Source organism: Musca domestica, unplaced genomic scaffold (genome assembly GCF_030504385.1).
Source record: "Musca domestica strain aabys unplaced genomic scaffold, Musca_domestica.polishedcontigs.V.1.1 1, whole genome shotgun sequence".
Lineage (NCBI taxonomy): Eukaryota > Metazoa > Arthropoda > Insecta > Diptera > Muscidae > Musca > Musca domestica.
The window spans coordinates 6538389-6566120 of record NW_026712114.1 but is presented as its reverse complement, the minus strand read 5'-3'; the positions used below and the strand labels follow the sequence as shown (position 1 = coordinate 6566120).

At 33.5% G+C, this 27732-nt stretch overlaps 1 protein-coding gene across 2 annotated transcripts; it reads left to right on the top strand.

Annotated features, from left to right (window-relative positions):
* The first annotated feature begins 4931 nt into the window (after positions 1-4931).
* On the top strand, positions 4932-27268 carry LOC131800692 (acyl-CoA Delta-9 desaturase-like). Of its 2 annotated transcripts, none has more exons than XM_059118363.1 (5): positions 4932-5212; positions 23469-23740; positions 25809-26145; positions 26438-26623; positions 26693-27267. In XM_059118363.1, the coding sequence occupies exons 2-5, from the start codon at positions 23473-23475 to the stop codon at positions 27009-27011; spliced, it is 1110 nt and encodes a 369-aa protein (XP_058974346.1). In that variant the 5' UTR covers positions 4932-5212; positions 23469-23472; the 3' UTR covers positions 27012-27267. The 2 variants fall into 2 exon arrangements, with proteins under 2 accessions (XP_058974346.1, XP_058974338.1); XM_059118355.1 differs by lacking the exon at positions 4932-5212 and adding an exon at positions 20627-20751 and having other exon boundaries at positions 26693-27268.
* The last annotated feature ends 464 nt before the right edge of the window (positions 27269-27732 follow it).

Sequence of the window (27732 nt, the reverse complement as noted above, 5' to 3'; positions counted from 1 at the left end):
GCTTATATCGGGAATGACATGTGCCATTTGTAACCAATCAATCTTGGAGTAATCACAAGCTCTCTATAAATTTTCAAAGCTCTATATTTAATGTTTCGAAATATTTCTCCAAATATTAAAAACCCTTGGTGCATAGTAAGAGCATTATAAGATAATTACCAATTGGTTTGATCTTGATACCGAAAGCTATCAAATCCACTCTGAATTTCCCACAACCAAGACTGGCTGTATATTGTACCGAGAAATTATAGAGAATAGTGCTAAAAATGCTGATATTTTTCATCATGCATGTTAAATACACAAATTTTATTATTATTTAATTTTATTATTATTTAATTTTATTATTATATTATTTTGTTGTTGCAAAATGGTCAGGCTTAATCCCTTTATTGTTGTTTTTATAAAAACAACTTTTGTTAATTAGTGGAGAACGATGATAATGTTTACCAGGGGGTAAGGCAGGGAATAACTAGGATTCGAAAAGAGCCACCAATCCTCATCAGTTCCCTTGTTTTTTGTCTGGGATATTCTCCCCAGAAGTTATTTTAATGTTGTCATGCTTTTTGTCTAAAAATTGGAATTTGTTGGCCATGATGGGTTCTAGCTTCGGTGGCGAAACATTGTTTGTATAGGCCCACGTTTTGGTGTAGCCGCCATATAACGTTACCTCCCGATATTCGGTTTTTGTTGATTTTTGCCGCATTTTTTCACGGATTTGTCTAAAAATTGGTATTTGTGGGTCATAATGGGTTCTAGCTCCGGTGGCGAAACATTGTATTTATAGGTTCACGTTTTTGTATAGCCTCATATAACGGTACCTTCCGATTTTCGGTATTTTTTTATTTTTGCCACATTTGTTCACGGGTATCTCCCGATTTTCGGTATTTTGATGATTTTTGCCACATTTTCCCACTAATTTGTCTAAGAATGGGAATTTTTTGGCCATGATGGGTTCTTGCACCGGTGGTGAAACATTACATGTATAGGCCCACGTTTTGGTATAGCCCCCATATAACAGGACCTCCCGATATTCGGTATTTTGATAATCCTAGTGAAATTGCCCGTGAAATTGTTTCAAATTAGATATTTTAGAAGATTTGATAAATGACAATCCTTGAAGGTGGAGGGTATTGAAAGTTCGGCCCGGCATAACTTAATGTTTTTTTACTTGTTTTCTTTGACGCCATCATTCCAAAATGATGCTTTTTACGAGAAAATCGCATAAACTCAAATAAAGTGCGGTTTTAACCCTAAAATGTATTTTTAGTTAATATTTAGACTTTTTATGACTTCTGAGACCTGTAGTAGAATTTTATGATGGATAAATTTGTGAGGTATATTGACCTACCACGATCCCATTTAAAAAAAAAATTAACCATGTTTAAAAATGGCCAAAAAGATCCCTTTGTGTGGCTCGCTTAAAGGTCAGAATTTGCAGTCAAATACTCTTTGCATTGTTATCTATAATATTGCCTAAGAAACTACCTACTTAAAATGAACGGATTCCAAGATATAATTCGAAAAATCTGAAATATATAGGAACTTGCCCCATCTACTTAACTTACTTTGCAAAAATTTACGATTTGGATTTTTGATGTATTCTGAGCCTATAGTAGATTTTGGTCACATATATGTACAGGGTGAGATAAAAAAACTGCAACAAAGTCAAAAGCCATAACTTTTACTTTTTTTTAATTTTATTGAATGAAAGCAAAAAATGTCGGAAATAGCATCAAATTTTAGAATAAGTTTAGATATGTTCAAATTGGTCACCTTTATTACGAATTATGGCCTTCAAACGGCCAATGAAACCTTCACACGTTGCCCGAATGTTGCTCTGCGGTATTTTGGCCCATTTCAGGCGAAGCGTTTGCTTGAGGTGATCGACACTTTGGAATTTTTTAGTGCCAATCTTGCTTTCGAAAATACTCCAGACGCAATAGTCCAACGGATTGACATCCGGAGATTTTGGTGGCCATTGTGTGCTGGAAATTAGGCGAGGAACCCCATTTTGTAACCATTCTTGGGTGGCACGTGCTGAGTGCGATGGTGCTGAGTCCTGCCCAAGGCTTTAATACACCCTCCAGAATATTTTCGCGATAATATTCGGCATTTATTTTGATGCCACGGTCGATTAATATGAGCCGAGAGCATCCATCGGCTGTTACGGCGGCCCACACCATCACCATGGCCGGCGCCTGAGTTCTTTTGGTGGACAACCGAAGGTGCACATTTTAAACTGACCTCTTTGACAGGTAAACACGATCATTTTGTTTGTTTACAAACTGCTGGGCAATGAATTTTTCTCATCGGAGACGGAGAAATCCAAATTCGGGAGTTCACCACTTTCGGCCAAGCAAAGCAACTCATTAGCTCTTTTGAGTGTATTTTCTTTCTGTTGCGGTGTAAGTTCTTGCACTTTTTAGAATTTCAATAGCTTTACCCCGAGCTCATTTTTCAATATTTGCCAAATGGAATATTGCGATATGTGCAGACCACGAGTCATTTTTCGGTCACTGCGACGCTTGAATTCCATCGCGAATAAATATTTTTCTGAAAATTCTCGCCAAAATGCTTTTATGCGCTTGTAAACAATATTACGAGCTGTCACTGGAATAATTTTAAAGGCTGTCGGACGATTGGCTTAGAAATGACATCAGTCCGAAGTTGGTTGCAGTCTTTTCATCTCACCCTGTATTTGTATACCCTCAGGCATATGGCTAGAAAGGGTATATATCATTTGATACGGTCAAAACGTACCTAGTCGAAATAACGGCCTTAGACCGGATTGGACCAAATCCATTTGAAGTCGATCTAGAGATGTCCGTCCGTCCGTCTGCCTGTCTGATACGCACGATAACACTCGAAGGGAGTATCCAATTAAATCCAAATTTGGTACATCGTAATATTATTTGCAAACTTATACCGAGTTCGGAGATGGACAATATTGGTCCACTCGTTCTGGTACCTCCCATACAAAATGTCAACATTTTTCAAAGAAAATAATTTACTGCACAGAAAGAGAAATGATAATCCGATAATCCAATTTTGCATATCCTAATATTTAAAATTCAGTGCTAGGTCAGGTGCGAAAATGGACAATATCGGTCCATTCCATCAAGTACCTCCCCCATAAAGAATCAAAATTTTGAATAATTATAACTTTTATAAAATCTGTAGTAAGAGTCCGATTCTCTTCAAATTACACACATCTCAATATTTTAATAATTTAAGGTCTGGTGTGAAGATGGAATATACCGGTCCACTCCTTCTAGTACCTCCCTCACAAAGGCTCGAAATTTTGAATATTCATGAAGCTCATAAAACGAGAAATTAACATTAATTAACATCCGACTCCATTCAGACTTGGCACATCTAAATATTTCTATAAACACAAGAACTGTTGTAAAAGTGGTAAAGATCGGACCATTCCATCTGGTACCTCCCGTACAAAGGGTCAACGTTTTGAATAACCAAAAAGATCATAAAATCCGAAATAAGCATCCGGTTCTCTTCAAATTACACAAATCACAATATTTGTATTAAATCAAGGTCTGGTGTGAAAGTCGGTCCACACGCTCTGGTAGCTCCCCCAAAAAGGGCCAAAATTTTGAATATCCATTAAGCTTATAAAACGCGAAATTAACATCCGATTCTATTCACACTTGGCACAGCTCAATATTTCCATCAACACAAGATCTGTTATAAAGATGGTGACATCGGACAATTCTTTCTGGTACCTCCCCCGCAAAGGGTCAAAGTTTTGAATAAGCAAAAGGATCATAAAATCCAAAATAAGCATTCGGTTCTCTTCAAATTACGCAAATCACAATATTTTTATTAATTCAAGGTCTTGTGTGAAAATCGCTCCACACCTTTTGGTAGCTCCCCCAAAAAGTGTCAAAATTTTGAGTATCCATGAAGCTCATAAAACGCGAAATTAACATCCGATTCCATTTAGACTTGGCACATTTCAATACTTCTTTAAACACAAGAACTGTTATAAAGTTGGTAGACATCGGACCATTCCTTCTGGTACCTCCGCCACAAAGGGTCAAAGTTTTGAATAAGCAAAACGATTATGAAATCCGAAATATGCCTCCGGTTCTCTTCACGGAATTTATGATTTCGAATAAAATTGGATATTAATTTTCAATATTTTTATCTGTATTAGATGAGGCATGAAAATGCAATATTTCGGTCGACTATATAAGGGCACATTAAAAATTATCAAAATCGTCTTAGAATTTTACGCTGATCAATGAGCTGATCGATGAGCTACAAACGGAATGAGGAATTTAATATGTATGATTGAGGGTATAAAAGGTGCGATTTTTAGAAAGCAATGACTCAAAGATATTAGGAATGAGTTCATTCGAACTTAATGTCAAAAATTTTAATTCGCTAATGGCTGAGGTTCCGCGTCGCTTGTCCGCACTCTAGTCATATTTTAAGGTATGTATGCATGTGTGTGGTGAATACATACAGGAGTGTATTCGTATAAACGAATGCATTGACGTAGGTCTGCAAATCTTAATTTGCATTCTTTTTTTTTTTTAAATAATATTTGCAAATCTCATCTAATCATGATTTAATTATGCTCATTACACTTATCTTGATGTAAGTATATAATTAAAATATTACATGAATACATAATAGGGTAAGGGTGAGAGATTTTCTACAATTCACACTTTATTGTCAAATTCGCAAAATTAAAGGAGTAATTAGTGGTAATTATAGGTTATAGGTAGCATCCATTAAAAGCTGAAGTGTGTGTGTGTATAATTCTGATTAGAATTAAATATATTTAAAAAAACAACAACAACAAAGATGAACCTTAAAATCTCTAGTTATGTTCCCATAACGTTGGCGGCCTACGTGTCCACAAACCACAAACTCTTTGGTTGAAGAAAGCCAGCCATTGACTGCCAAAATTAATGTGGAGAATATTTAATTAATTAAAATTAACTTCGTCGCCATTGTCGTTGTCAGGCGACAGCATCATCATCACCACAGGTCGGTCTGTCATTATGTTAATGCAACGCTTGATTTTCCTCAACTTTAGCCAGCCGCGAAGACATATTAGTTGGATGCTACAGCGGTCGACATTTATCAGTCGATTGAAATAAGTCGACAGCACAAGTTCAGTGCGTCGCTTTAAAACATCTGAAATAGCAGAAAAAAGTGTTTTTTATTATTATTATTAAACATTGTAAGTTGGCCAGAAAATAGTGGTGTGAAAGTGTGAGTGAGAGAGTGAGTGTGTGCGGTGCTAAGAAGTTAAGAGAGCCTTCAGGGTCAACACTGAAGACGCTATCAAAGTGTAAACCCAAAAATATGCCCGCCATGGACAATTTTAATTAAAGACCGAACAAAAAAAAAAAAAACAAAATAAACAAAGAGTTTTATTATTATTTTGCCACCTATGAATGCTGAGTGCGGGAATATTTAGTTGAAAATAAAAAAAAAAAACTAAAACAAAAACAAAAGCAAGGTGTTATAAAGCCATAAAAAATATGGAATTTAGTGAAATAATTTACAAAATAGTAAATTGTTTTGGAACAATACATATACATTGTGACATTTAAAAACCAATAAAGTCTGAAAGTCGGACGGGCCGACTTTATGATACCCTACATCACTTTGCTAATTTAGTAGAGCTCCACATAACAATTAAAAGTTTTTATGGGAGAATTCAATCATACAAGCTATGATAAGTTAAAGTTCAAAAGCATTTGTATCTTTTAAATTCGGACTTGTATTGCCCATTTGGTGCAAAATTAATTTGAAATCAGATAAAGATATATATGGGAGCTATATCCAAATCTGAACCGATCTCGATAAAATTTGGCAAAGATATTTCTGAGCTGTATTTGATATATTTCCCTGAATATCGTTGTTACGGAGTGCATATTACGGATGTAGGTAACAAATGTAACAAATCGGATGAACAATATATATGGAAGCTATAGCTATATCTGAACCGATCCTTACCAAATTTGACATACTAGTTTCTAGACTCAATTCGGTCGTAAGTGCCAAATTCCATTCCATTTGGACAAATATTAGACGTTTGGTGCACAATAAAAAGCAAATCGGACGAAGTTATGTATGGGAGCTATATCCAAATCTGAACCGATCTCGATAAAATTTAGCAAATGTATTTCTGAGCTGTATTTGATATATTTCCCCAATTATTGTTGTTGCAGAGTGCATATTACGGCTGAGGAGGACAAAAATAACAAATCGGATGAACAATATATATGGAAGCTATAGCTATATCTGAACCGATCCTCACCAAATTAGACATACTAGCTTCTAGACTCAATTCAGTCGTAAGTGCCAAATTCCATCCCATTTGGACAAATATTAGACGTTTGGTGCACAATAAAAGGCAAATCGGACGAAGTTATGTATGGGAGCTATGTCCAAATCTGGACCGATCCCGATAAAATTTAGCAAATGTATTTCTGAGCTGTATTTGATATATTTCCCCAAATATTGTTGTTGCAGAGTGCATATTACGGCTGAGGAGGACAAAAATAACAAATCGGATGAACAATATATAAGGGAGCTACAGCTATATCTGAACCGATTTCGATCAAATTTGGCATAATAATTTTGGTGTATATGCAAAATTCCATACAATTCGGGCTGATATTACACGTTTGGTGCACAATACAAGGCAAATCGGAGCTATATCTAAATTTTGACCGATTATCTCCAATTTCAATAGGGTCCTTGGGCCAAACAAATGATCTGTGCAAAATTTCATCTGGATCGGGCAATAAATGCGACCTGTACTTTGTTTACAAAAATACATGGACATGCATAAATCGACTCAAAATGTGATTCTCTGCAGATCATCAAAAGGAACTATGGGTCTATCTCGTTTCCTTTTGCCTGTTACTAACAAATGTACAAAGACATAATACCCTTACCACTATGTGGTGTAGGGTATAAAAATACAGTAAAAAATAAAATAAAAATTTTAGTGTGGAAAATCCATTCTCTGCAATTAACACCTATCAAATAAAGGCTAAATTGAGGATATGCCCTTATGTCTGTTTTAAGATATTTGAGTTATGCTCGCATTTCGATGGCATTAAAATTAATTTTTTATACCCTACACCACATAGTGGTAAGGGTACTATGTCTTTGTGCATTTGTTTGTAACATGGAGAAGAAAGCGAGATAGACCCATACCTACTTTTGAGGATATTCATAGAATCACTTTCTGAGTCGATTTATGCATGTCAGTCCGTCCATGAATTCTTGTGAAAAAAAATTCCGGTTGCATTTATTATTCGATTGAGATGAAATTTGTCAAACAATATTTGTTTGGTCCAAGGACGAACCCTCATGAAATTGGAGAAAATCGGTTCAAATTTAGATATAGCTCCCATATATATATATTCAACCGATTTTGGGGTTAATTGTGCACCAAATGGCTAATATAAGTCCAAATGACCGAAATTTTTGTACATCTGACCGAATTCAGTCTAGAAGCAAGTACATCTAATATAGATAAAATCGGTTCAGAATAGCTATAGCTCCCATATGTAAGTTCATCCCATTTGGTGTTGAAGTCCATCACATTCGTAATATGCATTCGACAACAATAATATTTGGTAGCAGATATCTTATAAAGCTCGGATATACCTTTACTAAATTTTATTTTGAACGGCTATGATTTGGATATAGCTTCCATATATATATATCCTTAATCCGATTTCCAGTTTATTGTACAAATAATGATTAATATCAGCCCAAATGGAGTGAATCTTAGGGTATATAGCATTTGATACGGCCAAAACGTGCCTAATCGAAATAACGATTTTAGACCCTAGGTCTCTTTGGACCAAATCCGCTTCAGGACATTTGGAGTCGATCTAGCGATGTCCGTCCTTCCCACCCGTCTGTCTGTCTGGCTGGTGCGCATGATAACTCTCGAAGGGAGCGTCCGATTTGGTCCAAACTAGAGTACATCGCAACATTATTATCAAACTTAGATCGATTTCGTAGATGCGCCATATAGGTGCACTCCTTCTGGTACCTCCCACACAAGAGGTAGAAATTAAAAAAAGGATTTTACTGCACAGAAAGAGCAAGGATAATCTGATTTTGTTCCAACTTTGCAAATCCCAATATTTCCATCAATGCTAGGATAGGTGTGAACATGGACAATATCGGTCCACTAAATCAAGTACCTCCCCAAGAAACGGTCAAAATTTTGAATAATTGTAACTCTTATAAATGTGATGTTCGTGTACGATTGTCTTCAAATTACACAAATCACAATATTTATACTATTCCAAGGTCTGGTGTGAAGATAGAATATAACGGTCCACGCCTTGTGGTACCTCCCACACAAAAGGTCGATTAAAAAAAATATTTTACTGCACCGAAAGAGATAGGATACTTCGATTTTGCTCCAACTTTACAAATCCTAATATTTCCATCAATGCTAGGTCAGGTGCAAAAATGGACAATATCGGTCCACTAAATCAAGTACCTCCCCCACAAAGGGTAAACATTGGGAATAATTATAACTCTGAAAAAATGTGATGTAAGAATCCGATTGTCTTCAAATTACACACATCACGATATTTATATTATTCCAAGGTCTAGTGTGAAGATAGAATATAACGGTCCATGCCTTCAGGTACCTCCCACATAAAGGGTTCAACATTTTGAATATCCATGAAAAGCTCTTAAAACGCGAATTTAAAATCCGATTCCATTCGGACTTGGCACATCTCAATATTTCTATCAACACAAGACCTGTTATAAAGAAGGTGAAAATCGAACCATTCCATCTGGTACCTCCCCCACAAAGGGTCAAAGTTTCGAATAACGATTATTCTACACATATCAAAATATTTTTATTAACTCAAGGTCTGGCGTAAAGATGGAATATATCGATCCACTGCTTCTGGTACCTTCCCCAAAAAAGGTCAACATTTTGAATATCCATGAAGCTCCTAAAACGCGAATTTAAAATCCATTAGGGTATGAGGACTATACCTACCCATACCCATTTTCAATACCAATGATTCTTGAAGTAATTCAAATGTCTGTACACATTTTCAATGGCCTATATTCAATGTGGCGAAATATATCTCAGAATATTTGGCGTCCCTTTGTATATGGTCATGGCTATGTGAAGATCTTAAGAACTTTGACTTAAGAACCCATAACACTTTCGGGGTCTTGATCTTCAAACTGAAGACTATCAAGTCCACTTGGAATTTTCCAAAACCCAAACTGGTAATTGGACAGCGAAATCGTAAAAAAAATTTGCACATACTTTAGAAAAATTGCGAAATTTGCCGAACATTTAAAATCTTGTTTTTTTTTGAACCAAAATTAATGATATTTTTATCTGGAACATATTAAGTATACAAGGTTCTTTTGTTCTGAAACTCGCAATGAAATTTAATCTAGAAAAATTCTCCCTTTGAAATTATTCCTCAAAAATCGAGTCTTTTTAGAGATATTGACTTGGATTGGAAATGTGTTGAAAAAGTGCGAAATTTGTCAAACATTAAATTTTTTTTTACCAAAATTAATGTTATTTTTACCTGGAACGTATTAAGTATACAAGGTTCTTTTGTTCAGAGACTCGCAATGAAATTTAATCTAGAAAAATTCTGTCTTTGAAATTATCTCCCAAAAATGGAGTCTTTTTTGGAGATATTGACCTGGAATGGAAATGTGTTAAATTAGCCGCTAAAAAACGTAAACATCTTAATCTTCTATTGTAATATAAAAATTTCGAATGTAATTTTCTTAAAAACTATTAAACCTAGATATATGATTTATTATGAGATTATTGCCGGAATTTTGTGTAGAATAACTCTTCCTTTGACACTTTCCGCCTAAAATTAAATTTTATGTTACTTTCATGCTTCGAGATAAAGAGGAGGAAAAATGGAGCAAAAAAATTAGAAAAATATTTTTGTGTTTTTTTTAAGCAACACTGAGGCACATAGAGATTTGTTTCGTTCGGAGACTCATAATGAAATTGGATTTGAAACATTTTTTCTTTTGACACTATCCCAAAAATAATTATTTTTTTGGGAGATTTTGACACAGTTATGAAACATTTCCAATTAACGGTCAAAAATGTAAACAAACAATTTCTACAAAAAAATGCTGAAATTTCCAATGCCATTTTTATGAAAAGTATTGTGCCTAGATATATAGTTTCTTTTGAGACTTATATTAAAATTTTATATAGAATATTTCTTCCTTTGACATTGTTTGTCTAAAACTTAGTTTCATATTGATTTCAGGCATCAACATGAAAAAGAACAAAAAAAAAATTGTTGAAAAATGAGGAAATGTTTTTGTGTTTTTTTTTTTTTTTTGGCAAAATTGGTACAAATATTTAGTTGATATATAGTGTAAATATATATTTTATATCTTTGGCAATTTATAGTGAAATTTTACGTTAAACATTTTTGTCTTTGACAACATCTCCCTAAAATTATGTTTTATGGCACTTTTGTGCAAAAACTCAGATGAGCAAAAAAATCCAAAAAAAAATGGGAATTTTCACGTTTTTCAGCAAAATTGCTACAGATATTTTATTGATATATATTGAAAATTTAGATTTTATATATTTGGGGACTTATAGTGAAATTTTACATCGAATATTTTTGTCTTTAGCGTCATGTTCCTAAAAAGATGTTTTATGAAACTATTTGGCATAAACTCAGATGAACAATAAAATGCTTTAAAAAAAATTAGAAAATATATTAGTTTTTTTTCGGCAAAATTGGTACAGATATTTTATTGATATATATTGAAAATTTTGAATTTATATATTTGGCGACTTATAGTAAAATTTACGTAGAATATATTTGTCTTTGACATCATACCTCCAAAATGACGTTTTATGCAACTATTTTGAATAAATTCAGATGAACAAAAAATGCTATAAAAAAAATTAGAAAATATTTTAGTTTTTTTTCGGCAAAATTGGTACAAATATTTTGCTGATATATAATCTAAATAGAGATTTTATTTCTTAGGAGACTTATAGTTAAATTTCATGTAGAATATTTTTTTCTTTTATATCACGTCCCTAAAATAACGTTTTATGAAATTATTTTGTAAAAAATGAGATGAACTAAAAAAATATGCTATCAAAAAAATTGAGAAATAGGTTTGTGTTTTTTTTTTCGGCAAAATAGGTACAGATATTTCATTCATATATATTGAAAATTTAGATTTTATATATTTGGCGACTTATAGTAAAATATCGCGTAGAATATTTGTGTCCTTAACATCATGTCCCTAAAAAGATGTTTTATGAAACTATTTGGCAAAAAATAAGATGAACAAAAAAAAAAAATGCTATTAAAAAAATTAGGAAATATGTTTGTGTTTTTTCCGCAAAATTGGTACAGATATTTTGTAAATATATATTGAAAATTTAGATTTTATATATTTGGCGACTTATAGTGAAATTTTACGTAGAATATTTTTGTCTTTGGCATATTCCACCTAAAATGACGTTATATGAAACTATTTGGCATGAAATCAGACGAACAAGAAATATATATATAAAAATTGGGAAAAACGTTTGTGTTTTTCCGCAAAATTGGTACATATATTTAGTTGATATATATTGAAAATTTAGATTTTATATATTTGGTGACTTATAGTAAAATTTCGCGTAGAATATTTGTGTCTTTAACATCATGTCCCTAAAATGACGTTTTATGCAAATATTTTGCAAAAAAACATCAGATGAACAAAAAATTTATCAAAATTATTAGGAACCTCTTTTGAGTTTTTCTGCAAAATTGGTACAGATATTTTGTTGATATATAGTGTAAATATAGATTTTATGCCTTTGGCGACCTATGGTGAAATATTGCCAAGAATATTTTGGTCTTTGACATCATCCCCTCAAAATGGCGTTTTATGCAAATATTTTGCAAAAAATCAGATGAACAAAAAATGCTATCAAAAATATTAGGAACTTTTTTTGGGGGTTTTCTGGTAAAATTGGTACAGATATTTTGTTGATATATAATGGAAATATAGATTTTATACCTTTGGCGACCTACAGTGAAATTTTGCGAAGAATAATTTTGTCTTTGACATTTTTACGCTAAAATTATATTTTATGGCACAATTTTGCATAAACTCAGATAGAGTGTGATTTTAACCAAAAAAAACACTTTTTTTCCGATATCCGGCTTTTAGGCAAGTTTGGGTCTTCTAAATTCTATAGTAAAATATTTTTTTATCAGAGATATAATATTCGATTTCGTATAACTTTTCCCAATAACTATCATCACTAAAAATCTTTATCATACGATTATTTCGATGCATAACAATTTGTGGCTCAATATAAATCTCTTTTTTTATATGAAGAAATACCCAACGGGTCTCTCTAAACAAGGTTAAATGCCCGAATTTATGCAAATTTTGATAAATACATTTCGTTTTTCAAACATTTAATATAAATATGTATTTCCCCAATAATGAATGGCATTAACTGTTTCACGAAGCTGTTTCACATTGCCAGACTGACGATACCCATCGCTTCATTCATTGATCTTTGGAAATTAATGCAAAAATGATGGGTGATGGTGTCTGCTCGCACACACACACATACATACATACATATAAATATACAACAGTTTGAAGAGGTTTTTTTTTCAAATTTCAAACCACCACATTAGCGGCGTCATTGTCTATGCAGACAAAAGCTTTAGCTTCAGCTTGTAAGAAGCTCGCATGTGTCTGGCTGAAGTGGCCGTTAAATAGGTGCCTCACAAAAGAAACCTTTCCTCTGTTTTACATTTTATTATTCAATGTCAACATATCCCCCCCGTATCCCTCCACCGTTATCGTTATGGTTAAGCAATGTTCGCAACTTGTTTGAATGACCTCTATAGTTTTGGGTTTTAAGGTTTGGTCCATACGCATCGCTTCAGAGATCATGGCATAACCGCTCGGATTTACAAAGACAACAACAACAACAACAACAACACGTTTTTCTCTCTCTGGGAATTATGAAATTTACTTTCATTGAATCCACCTCCCCCCTCCCCTTTCTTCAATATGCCGAAATATCAACATACATATTCAAATCGACATAATACATTTGTCTAACGCCTCTCTTTCGGCAGGGTTATATCAGACAGAAAAAAAATCGAATAATTTAAACTCAAAAATTTGGACTTTGAGCGATTTTGAAATGAAACTATTGTTAAAAAAAAAAATTCAAAAACGAAAAAGAAACGCAAAAGATTTGTTAAATAATATTTATGTTCGAACTATGACAGATGAAAAAATAAAAATGTCCACACAAAGGCTAACACCGGCAGTCCGTTGACCCGTAACGAGTTAATCGATTTTCGCATAAATGTATAACGAAATTCATTACTCGTTTCTTTGAAGTTATATTCGCGATTCGGTTTCGATTTTGGATAAAATGTGTAGATCTTAATGACAAATCGGAGAAAATAGAGTTTCCCTGCTAACTTATGATTTTAAATATTTTTGGGCAAAATTTGATACAGATTTAATGCCGTGGATAATTGAATGCTATCTACTTCATACCCAAATAGCTTATTATTGTCCATAATCCAATAGGATATTATTAAAAGTTATAAAATCAATTTTCGAACTGATCCAGAGAAACTAAATGCATATTTATCATCTGTGGGCACCAACAAACCAGAAATGAAACATTAGAAGAAATGTTTTTTTTTTTTTGAAGATTTGTATCACAGTGTAATTTTATCAACCAACATTAAAAACACTGTTCGACAAAATTCAAAATTTTCAATAATAACGGAGAAAATCCAGCAGATTATGAAAGTAGAGAAAAAAGAATACACATGTATCGGCATTTTGAAAGTTTACATCAAAAAGTAACCAAACTAGAGGGGGCAAGTTCCCACCTCTTACCGAATTTTGGAAATTTTCGAATAAAGATTCCTCGGGAACCGTACATCTTAGTTATATAGAGTTTTCGGAAATATTGCAGTTTAAAATGTGAGGAATATTTTGGTGGACAATATTAACCCTCAAGCAATTTAACAAAGGGGTCTTTTTGGTACTTTTTATAAAATATGATTAAAAACTCCCTTTAAACGGAATCGTAGCAACTCAAAATTGTCCACAAAATTATTTGTCATAAAATTCTACTATAGGTCCTAGAAGGTATCAAAAGTCTAAATTATACCTAAGCACCTGGAATTCATAAATATTAAAAATACATTTTAGGGTTAAACCCATACTTTGTGTGAGTTTGTGCAAATATATCTAACAAAGCATAATTTTAGACGGATGATGTCAAAGACAAAAATATTCTTCATCAAATTATACTATAAGTTACCAGGGTATCTCTATTACCATTGTATATCAAAAAAAAATTGCATCAATGTTCAAAAAAAAAAAAATATATATATTCCCTGATTTTTTGATAAATATTTCCTTTTGGATTTTTTCGAGTTGACGTCTGTAAGTAACATAACATTTCGGTTTAGACGGAATGTGTAAAAAGAACAAATATTCTACACAAAATTTGACTGTAAATCTCAGAATAAATCATATATCTAGTTTTTATGAAAACTACATTCCAAATTTATGCTCTCCTAGTGGGACTTTAAAATCGTACTCCCTTTGAGTTAGTGCAAAATAGTTCATAAAACATCATTTTAGGGGAATGGTGGTAAAGACAAAAATATTCTGCGTACAATTTCACCATAAGTCGCCAAATATATAAAATCTACATTTACATTATATATCAACAAAATTTGTATATCAATTTTACAGAAAAAAAAAACATAAAAATATTTCACATTGGAAATAAAAATACTGTTGGAGATGTTATATATTATGGATATCGATTTCTTTGGTTCAAAGACTCACAATGAAATTCGATTCAGAATATTTTTTCTTTTCAATCTGTTCACAAAAAATTAAGTTTATTGTGAGATTTTGAGTCAGTTTTGAATCATCTAAAATAAACGGTCAAAAATGTAAACAAATAATATTGATATAAAATAGAGACATTTCTAATGCCATTTTTTATAAAAGGTATTGAACTTAGATATATAGTTCACTTTGAGACTTATAGTGAAATTTTGTGTAAAATGTTTCACCCTTTGATAGTGTTTGTCTAAAACCAAGTTTCATATTACTTTCACGCATCAACATAAAAAAAATATTAGAAAAAAAATATATATTTTTTTTGTTTCGGCGTAAATGATACAGATATTTTGTAGATTTATAACGTTAATAAAGATATAGATAGTAAAATTTTACTTAAAACATTATTCTCTTTAGCAACGTCCCCCTAAAATTATGTTTTATGGCACCATTTTGCAAAAAATCAGATGAGCAAAAAAATTATCAAAAAAATGGGAATTTTTTTTCGCGTTTTTCGCAAAATTGGCACAGAAATGTTTGTGAAATATAATGTAAATATATATTTTATATATTTGACGACTTATATTGAAATTTTACATAGAATATTTTTGTTATTATTGTTACCGTTATTTTGTTACCGATATTTTGTTGTTATATAATGTGAATATAAATTTTATATAATTGTCGACTTATAGTGAAATTTTACAGAGAATATTTTTGTCTTTAACAGCATCTTCCTAAAATGACGTTTTATGGAACTATTTGGCAAAAACTCAGATGAACAAAAAAAAATTAAAAATTGGGAATTATTTTCGTTAAAATTGGTACAGATATTTTGTAGATATATAATGAAAAAAAGGTTTTAATTATTTACAAAAACTCAGATGAACAAAAAAATAAAAACAAGTAAAAAAGAAGCTAAGTTCGGCTGAACTTTTAATACCCTCTACCATTTGGAAGAAACTTCAAAAATTTCAAAAAACTTCCGAAAAATACCACTTAAATGAAAACTTTTATATGGGGGATATACGAAAGCGTGAACCTTCATACGTATTTTTTTTCTCATAGACTATAGTAACGATTCCGAACTTCAAATACGAAATTCGAAACAATTCCGGTGAATAATGTCGCTAATATCATAAAAATACCGAATATAGGGAGGCCCCGTTATTTTTGGGGCTATACGAAGACGAGAACCTGCACAGACAATTTTCAGTCCTAGCTTGTAGTCCCCCTTGCGAACTTCAAATACGAAATTTGACGCAATTCCGGTGAATAATGTAGCGAAAATCCCGGAAATACCGAATATCTTGGGGTAGCGTTATATGGGTGTAATACAAAAAACGTAGACCTATGTAGACAATTCTCTTCCAGTAGGTAAAGTACTCACAGAGAACTCCTTATGTAGAATTTCAGGCAAATCCATTAAAAAAATGTGGTTAAAATTATCGAAATGCCGAATTTCGGGAGGTACAGTTATATGTGGGCTATATGATATCGTGGACCTATATAGACTATTCTTTTTCAGGGAGCAAAGTAGTCAGGAAGAACACCTTTTGTAGAACTTCAGACAATTCCATTGGAAATGTGGCTAAAATCATCAAAATACCGAATATCGGGGGGTACCGTTATATGGGGGCTATACGATATCGTGGATCTATATAGACAATTCTCTTCCAGGAGGTAAAGTACTCAGAGGGAACTCTTTGTGTGGATTTTCAGACTATTCCATAGAAAAATGTAAATAAAATCATCAAAATACCGTATGCCGGGAGGTATAATTATATGGTGGCTATACGATATCGTGGACCTATATAAACAATTCTCTTCCAGAGGGTAAATTACTCAGAAAAAAACTCCTTGTGTGGAGAATTCCATTAGAAAATGTGGTAAAAATTATCAAAATGCCGAATATCGGGTGTACTGTTATATGAGGGTTATACGATATCGTGTACCGATATAGCCCATTTTCGAACATGACCTGCCTGCAGACAAAAGACATACCTGTGCAAAATGTTAGCTTCATATCTTTATTCGTTTTCACTCCAGCGTGATTACAACCAAATTATAGACGGACGGAAGTCTTAGAATTTTACGCTGATCAAGAATATATATACTTTGTTGGGTCTAAAAGTATTATTTCGATGAATTACAAACGGACCGACGAATTTTATATATCCTCCATACTATGTGTGGTGGAGGGTATAATAATTTAAGATTGACAACAATGGTATATATAAGTAGGTCTTAGCGACTAATTTGATTTCGAAATTATACACATTTAAATGTTTTTGTCGGTAACAAAAAAAATGAGTTAGAGCATTCCACTACTGGAGAATCTTATCCCACTTCCCACTGAAATTTATGCTCAAAAATCGTTGATATCTTCTTCAATATTTATACCCTATTTGGCAAAAACTCAGATGAACAAAAAAAAATTAAAAATTGGGAATTATTTTCGTTAAAATTGGTACAGATATTTTGTAGATATATAATGAAAAAAAGGTTTTAATTATTTACAAAAACTCAGATGAACAAAAAAATAAAAACAAGTAAAAAAGAAGCTAAGTTCGGCTGAACTTTTAATACCCTCTACCATTTGGAAGAAACTTCAAAAATTTCAAAAAACTTCCGAAAAATACCACTTAAATGAAAACTTTTATATGGGGGATATACGAAAGCGTGAACCTTCATACGTATTTTTTTTCTCATAGACTATAGTAACGATTCCGAACTTCAAATACGAAATTCGAAACAATTCCGGTGAATAATGTCGCTAATATCATAAAAATACCGAATATAGGGAGGCCCCGTTATTTTTGGGGCTATACGAAGACGAGAACCTGCACAGACAATTTTCAGTCCTAGCTTGTAGTCCCCCTTGCGAACTTCAAATACGAAATTTGACGCAATTCCGGTGAATAATGTAGCGAAAATCCCGGAAATACCGAATATCTTGGGGTAGCGTTATATGGGTGTAATACAAAAAACGTAGACCTATGTAGACAATTCTCTTCCAGTAGGTAAAGTACTCACAGAGAACTCCTTATGTAGAATTTCAGGCAAATCCATTAAAAAAATGTGGTTAAAATTATCGAAATGCCGAATTTCGGGAGGTACAGTTATATGTGGGCTATATGATATCGTGGACCTATATAGACTATTCTTTTTCAGGGAGCAAAGTAGTCAGGAAGAACACCTTTTGTAGAACTTCAGACAATTCCATTGGAAATGTGGCTAAAATCATCAAAATACCGAATATCGGGGGGTACCGTTATATGGGGGCTATACGATATCGTGGATCTATATAGACAATTCTCTTCCAGGAGGTAAAGTACTCAGAGGGAACTCTTTGTGTGGATTTTCAGACTATTCCATAGAAAAATGTAAATAAAATCATCAAAATACCGTATGCCGGGAGGTATAATTATATGGTGGCTATACGATATCGTGGACCTATATAAACAATTCTCTTCCAGAGGGTAAATTACTCAGAAAAAAACTCCTTGTGTGGAGAATTCCATTAGAAAATGTGGTAAAAATTATCAAAATGCCGAATATCGGGTGTACTGTTATATGAGGGTTATACGATATCGTGTACCGATATAGCCCATTTTCGAACATGACCTGCCTGCAGACAAAAGACATACCTGTGCAAAATGTTAGCTTCATATCTTTATTCGTTTTCACTCCAGCGTGATTACAACCAAATTATAGACGGACGGAAGTCTTAGAATTTTACGCTGATCAAGAATATATATACTTTGTTGGGTCTAAAAGTATTATTTCGATGAATTACAAACGGACCGACGAATTTTATATATCCTCCATACTATGTGTGGTGGAGGGTATAATAATTTAAGATTGACAACAATGGTATATATAAGTAGGTCTTAGCGACTAATTTGATTTCGAAATTATACACATTTAAATGTTTTTGTCGGTAACAAAAAAAATGAGTTAGAGCATTCCACTACTGGAGAATCTTATCCCACTTCCCACTGAAATTTATGCTCAAAAATCGTTGATATCTTCTTCAATATTTATACCCTACACCACAAGGTGGTCAGGTCTGTCCGTCCGTCTGTCCATGTATTTTTGTAAACAAAGTACAGTTCCCATTCCAGATCCAGATAAAATTTTGCACAAATAATTTGTTTGGCTCAAGGACGAAATAGGATATAATCGGTCAAAATTTAGATATATCTCCGATATATATATCTTCGTCCGATTTGTCTTTTATTGTGCACCAAACGTGTAATATCAGTATGGAATTTTGTACATACAACCAAATAAGGCCTGAGAATAAGTATGCCAAATTTGAACGAAATCGGTTCAGATATAACTATAGCTCCCATATATATTGTTCATCCGATTTGTTATTTTTGTCCTCCGTAGCCGTAATATGCACTCAGTAACAACAATATTTGGGGAAATATATCAAATACAACTCAGAAATACATTTGCTAAATTTTATTGAGATCGGTTCAGATTTGGATATAGCTCCCATATATAACTTCGTCTGATTTACCTTTTATTCTGCACCAAACGTCTAATATTTGTCCAAATGGGATGGAATTTGGCACTAACGACCGAATTAAGTCTAGAAGCTAGTATGTCAAATATAAGCTAGTATGTCAAATTCAGATATAGCTATAGCTCCCATATATATTGTTCATCCGATTTGTTGTATTTGTTACCCACAGCCGTAATATGCACTCCGTAACAACGATATTCAGGGAAATATATCAAATACAGCTCAGAAATATCTTTGCCAAATTTTATCGAGATCGGTTCAGATTTGGATATAACTCCCTTAAATATCTTTATCTGATTTCAAATTAATTTTGCACCAAAGTCCGAATTTAAAAGATACAAATGCTTCGGCATATTTAGTGCTTTGAAATTTAAATTACAATTATAATCATATCGTGTATGATTAAATTCTCCCATAAAATCTTTTAATTGTTACTACTAAATTAGCAAAGTGGTGTAGGGTATCATAAAGTCGACCCCGCCCGACTTTAGGTCTTTCTTTACTGGTTTTCTTATAAAGTCATGAAGTATTAATTTGGTATATCAGAAGCTGAGTAAAATACCACAAATATATTTAAGACATATTTTCACATACCACCCTTATCCAATGTCGAGTAAAGATGTCAAAGTTTGAGACATGAAAAATTCTCCATGAACACGTATTTTTTCCCATTGATGGTATTAAGAAGCATTCACAATTTGACAATAGTAGGTATTGGCAAATGTGTGCCAACATGATAACCAAACCATTCAGGTTATAACGACAAAGGTGGGCAATTGTTTGCGGAATTTTTTCATGAACGCCATGTATACAAATTATGATAGGCCTCGGATGGCTGGATGGGTAGTTTTATCCATATTGAATAATTGAATAATTTGTACTTTTAATTAAATTAGTTATTGCACCTTCTGTGTGTAGTGTTTGCAAAACACACATGTTTACCTTTGACCAAGCATCATGACCACGGATTATGACAAATGACAATGACAGCAGCAATTCAAGATAATAACAACAAACCATAACGACCTCCAAAAGATAATTTTGGTCAACTTGAATCTTTCATGAAGCGTAACTGGTGTGTTTTTTTTTCGAAAAGAAATGGCATAACACCCATACGAATGTATGCCATAATTATGTCCATTTGTTAATGACACTGACTTTAATTACGATTCGCTGGAATAGCATCTCCTCCACCTATCATCACCCTTTGTCCGAGATGTCTCATCATTCTGTAGTTTACATTGTTGTTATTTAGTTGACACTTGATCTTTGTTGTGCCCGGACGTCTCAAAGAAAATGGGTCGCGAAAAGTGAGTTTGCATTTTCAAAGTGAACTGCTGCTGTTGTGTAATTAAGTTACGCTGTTGTCGAAATTATCGACAACAAAAGTGCTTAGTAAATAGTTTAATGTGTCCAGAACAGTTTTGTAAAAGATAAACAATATTATTTTTTTTCTTTTCAATTTGAAAACAAAAATACTGAGAATGCATCAGAGTCAGCATAAATTTCAATATCACATGTCACCAATGACGTCAAGTAACTGAAAAGGGGGAGAAATGTTATTGGAATTTCAATTAAAAATGAATAAAGTCTAGAATCTCACGAACTAATAAAACCGCATAGAATTTTCATCAATATTAAGAAATGTTTACGACTGGAAAATATGAGTAAATCCAAATACTTGGTGGTGACATTGTGTGGAGGATAAATCAATGGAAAGAACGCAATTGATTGTACCCTACACCACATAGTGGTAAGGGTATTATGTCATTGTGCATTTGTTTGTAACCATGAGGAGGGAGCGAGATAGACCCATAGTTACTTTTGAGGATCTGCATAGAATCATTTTCTGAGTCGATTTATGCATGTCAGTCCGTCTGTCCGTCATTCCATTTATTCTTGTGAACAATATACAGGTCGCACTTATTATCCGATTGAGATGAAATTTTCCAAACAATATTTGTTTGGCCCAAGGACGATTCCTATTGAAATTGGTGAAAATCTGATCAGATTTGTATATAACTCCCATATATATCTTCAACCGTTTTCGGGTTATTTAGATATATTTGAATCTTTTATACCAAATATAAAAAAATTTTGGTATAAAAATTAAAATGTCTGCGTCAAATTTAGTGAAAATCGATTCAGAATTGGATATGCCCCCCATATACTACTTTCCTCTGAAACCAAACTAGAACTGCTCTAAAGCAAAATATTGATAGGTGGTATGATCCACTTCAAATAAATTATTTTCTTACGGGATCCCTACTAAATATGCACAGTGGTGTAGGGTAACATATAGTCGGCCCCGCCCGACTTTTGAATTTTCCTTACTGTTTATACCCTACACCACAAGGTGGTCAGGGTATTATGTCTTTGTGCATTTGTTTGTAACAGGCAAAAGGAAACGAGATAGACCCATAGTTCCTTTTGATGATCTGCATAGAATCACATTCTGAGTCGATTTATGCATGTCCATCCGTCCGTCTGTCTGTCCATGTATTTTTGTAAACAAAGTACAGGCATTTATTGCCCGATCCAGATGAAATTTTGCACAGATCATTTGTTTGGAGAAAATCGGTCAAAATTTAGATATAGCTCCCAAATATATCTTCGTCCGATTTGCCTTTTATTGTGCACCAAACGTGTACTATCAGTCCGAATTGTATGGAATTTTGCATATACACCTAAATTAGGCCTGAAAAAAAGTATGCCAAATTTGATCGAAATCGGTTCAGATATAACTATAGCTCCCATATATATTGTTCATTCGATTTGTTATTTTTGTCCTCCGCAGCCGTAATATGCACTCTGTAACAACAATATTTGGGGAAATATATCAAATACAGCTCAGAAATACATTTGCTAAATTTTATCGAGATCGGTTCAGATTTGGATATAGCTCCCATACATAACTTCGTCCGATTTACCCTTCATTGTGCACCAAACGTCTAATATTTGTCTAAATGGGATGGAATTTGGCACTTACGACCGAATTGAGTCTAGAAGCTAATATGTCAAATTTGGTGAAGATCGGTTCAGATATAGCTATAGCTCGCATATATATTGTTCATCCGATTTGTTATATTTATTACCCACAGCCGTAATATGCACTCTGTAACAACAATGTTTGGGGAAATATATCAAATACAGCTCAGAACTATTTTTGCCAAAATTTATCGAGATCGGTTCAGATTTGGATATAGCTCCCATAAATATCTTTATCCGATTTCAAATTAATTGTGCACCAAATGGGCAATACAACTCCAATTTTAAAAGATACAAATGCTTCGGCATATTTAGTCCTTTGAACTTTAAATCATAGCGTGTATGATTGAATTCTCCCATAAAAACTTTTAATTGTTATGTTAAAATTAGCAAAGTGGTGTAGGGTATCATAAAGTCGGCCCCGCCCTACTTTAAGACTTTCTTTACTGGCTTTTGTTATATATTGGAGTGTCGAGGTGTTATCTTATATGATAGCAAGTTTCCCTAATATGAGAACAACTTACTGGCCAGTCAATGTCCTCATAAATCTATGAAGTGGGTGCCAACATGATAGCAATACAACTAGAGCTCAATATATATTAGTTTTTACAAGACATCAATATAATCACGTTTATTTTTTTTTAATTTTACACATTTTTATATTTTACACGTTTTTCTGAAACCTAGCTAAAGGAATAGTGAGTTATTTCTCCAAGATCTATAACTCCTCAAAATTCTGGAAACATTCGCAACACTTTTTGAATAACTATTCATATTTTTGCGCACAGTATTTTATTTGATATAGACTGTATTAATGTTGGTTATAGCTTTGAGTTGTATTTCAATGCGCCTGAAAGTATGCTTTAAGAAAATAGCGATAAAGCCGTAATTTCATTATAAATAGCTGTAGCAAAGCATAAATGCATTTTACTTCAATAAATGTATTCGAATTAAAATAGAAAATTAATTGTGTAATTAAATAAATGTTATAAACAATTTCGTTAATCATAAATTTCTTCTTGTTTCCCTTTTCTTCCAGCAAAATGCCACCAAACGCCACAACCACTGTAAACGAAAATGAACCCATAATTAATGTGTTCGAAAATACTGCAACCGGAGTTTTGTCCGAGCAGGAGGCTGAAACCATTGATGGCGGCTTGGCCAAAAATATTGAAAAATGCAAAAAGGCCGAAGAACGTAAATTGGAAATTGTATGGATTAATGTCATCGGTTTTGTCTATGTGTATGGTGCCTCGTTTTATGGCATCTATTTGATGTGCACCTCGGCGAAATGGCAAACTAATATTATGGGTGAGTACAAAAGGTGGTTCGAAGTTCAAATGGCAAAAAAGTGACATCAAAATACCGAATATCGTTAGGTTCAGTTATATGGGGGGCTATATGAAAATGTGAGCCTATATGGATTTGAGAAGATAGTAGCTAATGTCGAAACTAAATACAAAATTTGAAATAATTCCTTAAACAATGTCGCTACAATCATTAAAATATCGATTACAAGGAGGTTCCGTTATATGGATGTAATACTCAGTGGATGTAGTACCCGTTACGAAGACGTGGACTTGCATAAGACTTTTTTGTCAGTGGAGGATGTACACATTTTGAAGACGTGGACTTGTATAGGACTTTTTTGCCAGTGTAGGTAGTACCCATTGCGAAAACGTTGTCTTGTATAGGACTTTTTTGCCAGTGTAGGTAGTACCCATTGCGAAGACGTGGACTTGTATAGAACTTTTTTGTCAGTGGAGGTATTACCCATTGCGAACTCCAAATACCAACTTTGAAAACTTTCTGGGAATACAAACTTCTAGTTTACAGCAATTTTTGTTAAAATTGTGACTGAAATACCTTAAATTTGCCGCTAAAGTTTTATGGGGGCTAAATCAAAACGGGGACATATATGGAAAATTCTATGCAAGGATGTTTTCTACACTCCAGGAACAAAACTTCTAATTTACATTAGTTCGCTTTTAAACTTATATTAAAGCACCGAAAATACCGTAAATTCACCGTTGCAAATATTTGGAAGCTTTACTAAAACGTGGACCTATGTGGCCCCATTTTAAATACCAACAAATAAAAAAACGGGTAAATTCGTCCGGGCCGAACTTTTAATACCCTCCACCATTTGGAAGGAACTTGAAAAATTTAAAAAAAAATCCGAAAACTACCACTTAAATGAAACCCGTTATATGGGGTCTATACGAAGACGTGGACCTTCTTACGAAATTTTTTGTCATATGCTGTAGTACCCATTACGAACTTCAACAACGAAATTTGAAACAGTTCCAGTGAATAATGTCGCTAAAATCATTAAAATATCGAATATCGGAAGGTACCGTTATATGGAGGATATACGAAAACGTGAACCTGCATACGAAATTTTTTGTCATAGGTTGTAGTACCTATTAAGATCCTCCAATACGAATTTTGAAACTATTCCGGTGAATAATGTTTCGGAAATCACAAAAATATCGACTATCGGGAGGTACCGTTATATGGGTTATATGGGGGCTATACGAAGACGTGGACCTGCAACCAAAATTTTTTGTCATAGACTGTAGTACCCGTTACGAACTTCAAATACGACATTTAAAACGATTCCGGTGAATACTGTTGCTGAAATCATCAAAATATGGACTATCGGATGGTATCGTAATATGAGGCTATACGAAGATGTGGACCTGCACAGACAATTTTCTGTCCTAGGCTGTAGTACCCGTTACGAACATTAAATATGAAATTTGAATTAAATTCCGGTAAATAATGTCGCTTAAATCACCAAAATACCGAAAATAGGAAAGTACCTTTATATGAGGTCTATACGAAAACGTGGACCGACATGGCCCATTTACGAACTTAACTCGCCTACTGGTAAACTATGCATGTATGCAAACTTTTAGCCTTCTATCTTAATTCGTTCGAAAGATAGCGTGATTGTAACAGACGGACATCGCTAGATCGTCTTAGAATTTTACAATGATCCTGAATACATATACTCTGTAGGTTCTATTATGATTATTTCGAGGAGTTACAAACGGAATGACAAAGTAAATATACCCTCCATTGAATGTTGGAGGGTATAAAATTATACGGATCAATTTTGATTTGAGTGCAATTTGGTCTAACTACTTCATTTCGTTCGGAAGCTAGGGTGATCTCAAAATGCTTATTTAAAAAACTTAATATACCCTCCAGAGTATGGCAGAGGGTATAAAACAGGGTACAGATCTAGAGAATTTTCAAAATAATTTTTCGAATGTCTTTCCTGAAAATCAGTCGGTATTGGAAATTTTGTAACAGAAGAAAATCTTTCGATTTTCCAGCAAAACAATTAATCATTTTCTTTTCCTTCCTTCAGGTACACTACTCACCTACATTACTGGTTTTGGTATCACCGCTGCCGCTCATCGTTTGTGGGCCCATCGTGCCTACAAGGCTAACTTGCCCATGCGTATAATGTTGATTATTTTCAATACAATTGCATTCCAAAATTCGGTGTATGTTTGGGCCCGTGATCACCGAGTGCATCATAAATTCTCCGAAACAGATGCTGATCCACACAACGCTACACGCGGCATGTTCTTCTCGCACATCGGTTGGTTGATGTGCAAAAAACATCCTGAAGTTAAGGCCAAGGGCAAGACCATTGATATGTCCGATTTGGAGGCCGATCCCATTGTTATGTTCCAACACAAGTGAGTATAAAATCGAGTGAGGTCGAACATTTTGTAAAATTACGTTAACATAGAAAACCTCTACCCCGATTGAAGCTGATAATTGAACAGCCACAATAAATTAAGAGTATGTTTTAGATAATTAGACTTTTTTGCGATTGGCCAGTTATCAGGGATAGCCCGGGTAGAGATTTTGTATGCAAACCTTCTTAAACTTCTGCTGGTAAAAATTCGAATTTTATTCCGCATCTGAAATTTGTGAAAATTGTTAGAAAATTATTTTATGAACTGCAATTATTCCTACTTTTTTCAGATACTATTACTTCCTGATGCCCATTGCCTGTTTCATCCTGCCAGCCATTGCTCCCATGTACCTCTTCAATGAAACCTTGTCCAATTCCTGGCACATTTGTGTTATGTTGCGTTGGTGCTTCCTACTCAACTCTGCCTGGTTGATCAACAGCGCTGGTCACAAATATGGCAGCAGACCCTATGACAAGTAAGTTACAAAAAACAAATCAAATATACATACATACATTTATTCTAATGACATACATACCAATTTCAGATCCTACAATCCAGCTGAGAACAGTTTCATTGCCTTCTTGACACTGGGCGAGGGATGGCACAACTATCATCATGTCTTCCCCTGGGATTACAAGACCTCCGAATTGGGTGACTATGCCTTCAATTATACCACCGCCTTTTTGGATTTCTTTGCCAAAATCGGATGGGCCTACGATTTGAAAACCGTCTCCGATGAGATTATCAAGAAACGCGTTCAACGTACCGGTGATGGCAGTCATCCCATTTGGGGTTGGGGTGACAAGGATCAGAGTAAAGATGAAATCGATGCCGCTATTATTGTCAATAAAAAGGCCGAATGAGGGGAGGTACTGTTCAATAAGAAAGGGGGAAATATATATGTTATTTGTTAGTATTTATATATTTATTTTTAAGTTTTCTTTTTTTCCGACAATGGTTCGCATGCATATCGAAATAATATTTGCTATTTTTGTACATTCATTTATATATATAGATTTTGAACCTGGACATTAGGGTTTTGTTATACATCATATGTATTTATATATAGATTTAGTTTGATAAAATCTTGTTTTGTTTTATTCTTATATTACAAAAATTTTATATAATTATTTTGAAATAAAAAAAAATTAAAAAAATATTTAAGTAATTGTGTTTAATAGAGTTACGAAGTGTTAAGAGTTCTGAATGATAAAACTGTGCTACAAAAGACTAAATTTTTTGAATAATTGCAGAAAACTCAATATATTATGAAACTATAGTTGACCAGTAAAGAAAGTCCTAAAGTCGGGCGGGGCCGACTTTATGAAACCCTACACCACTTTGCTAATTTAGTAGAGCTCCGCATAACAATTAAAAGTTTTTATAGGAGAATTCAATCATACACGCTATGATTATAATTATAATTTAAAGTTCAAAGGACTAAATATGCCGAAGCATTTGTATCTTTTAAATTCGGACTTGTATTGTCCATTTGGTGCACAATTAATTTGAAATCGGAAAAAATATATTTATATGGGAGCTATATCCAAATCTGAACCGATCTCGACAAATTTGGCAAAGATA

What these genes read in the sequence shown, in the direction of transcription:
- LOC131800692 (XM_059118355.1), top strand. An exon ending in ATGGCAAACTAATATTATGG is followed by an intron (nt 23,741 to 25,808) that starts GTGAGTACAAAA and finishes TCCTTCCTTCAG; the next exon opens with GTACACTACTCACCTACATT. An exon ending in ATTGTTATGTTCCAACACAA is followed by an intron (nt 26,146 to 26,437) that starts GTGAGTATAAAA and finishes TACTTTTTTCAG; the next exon opens with ATACTATTACTTCCTGATGC.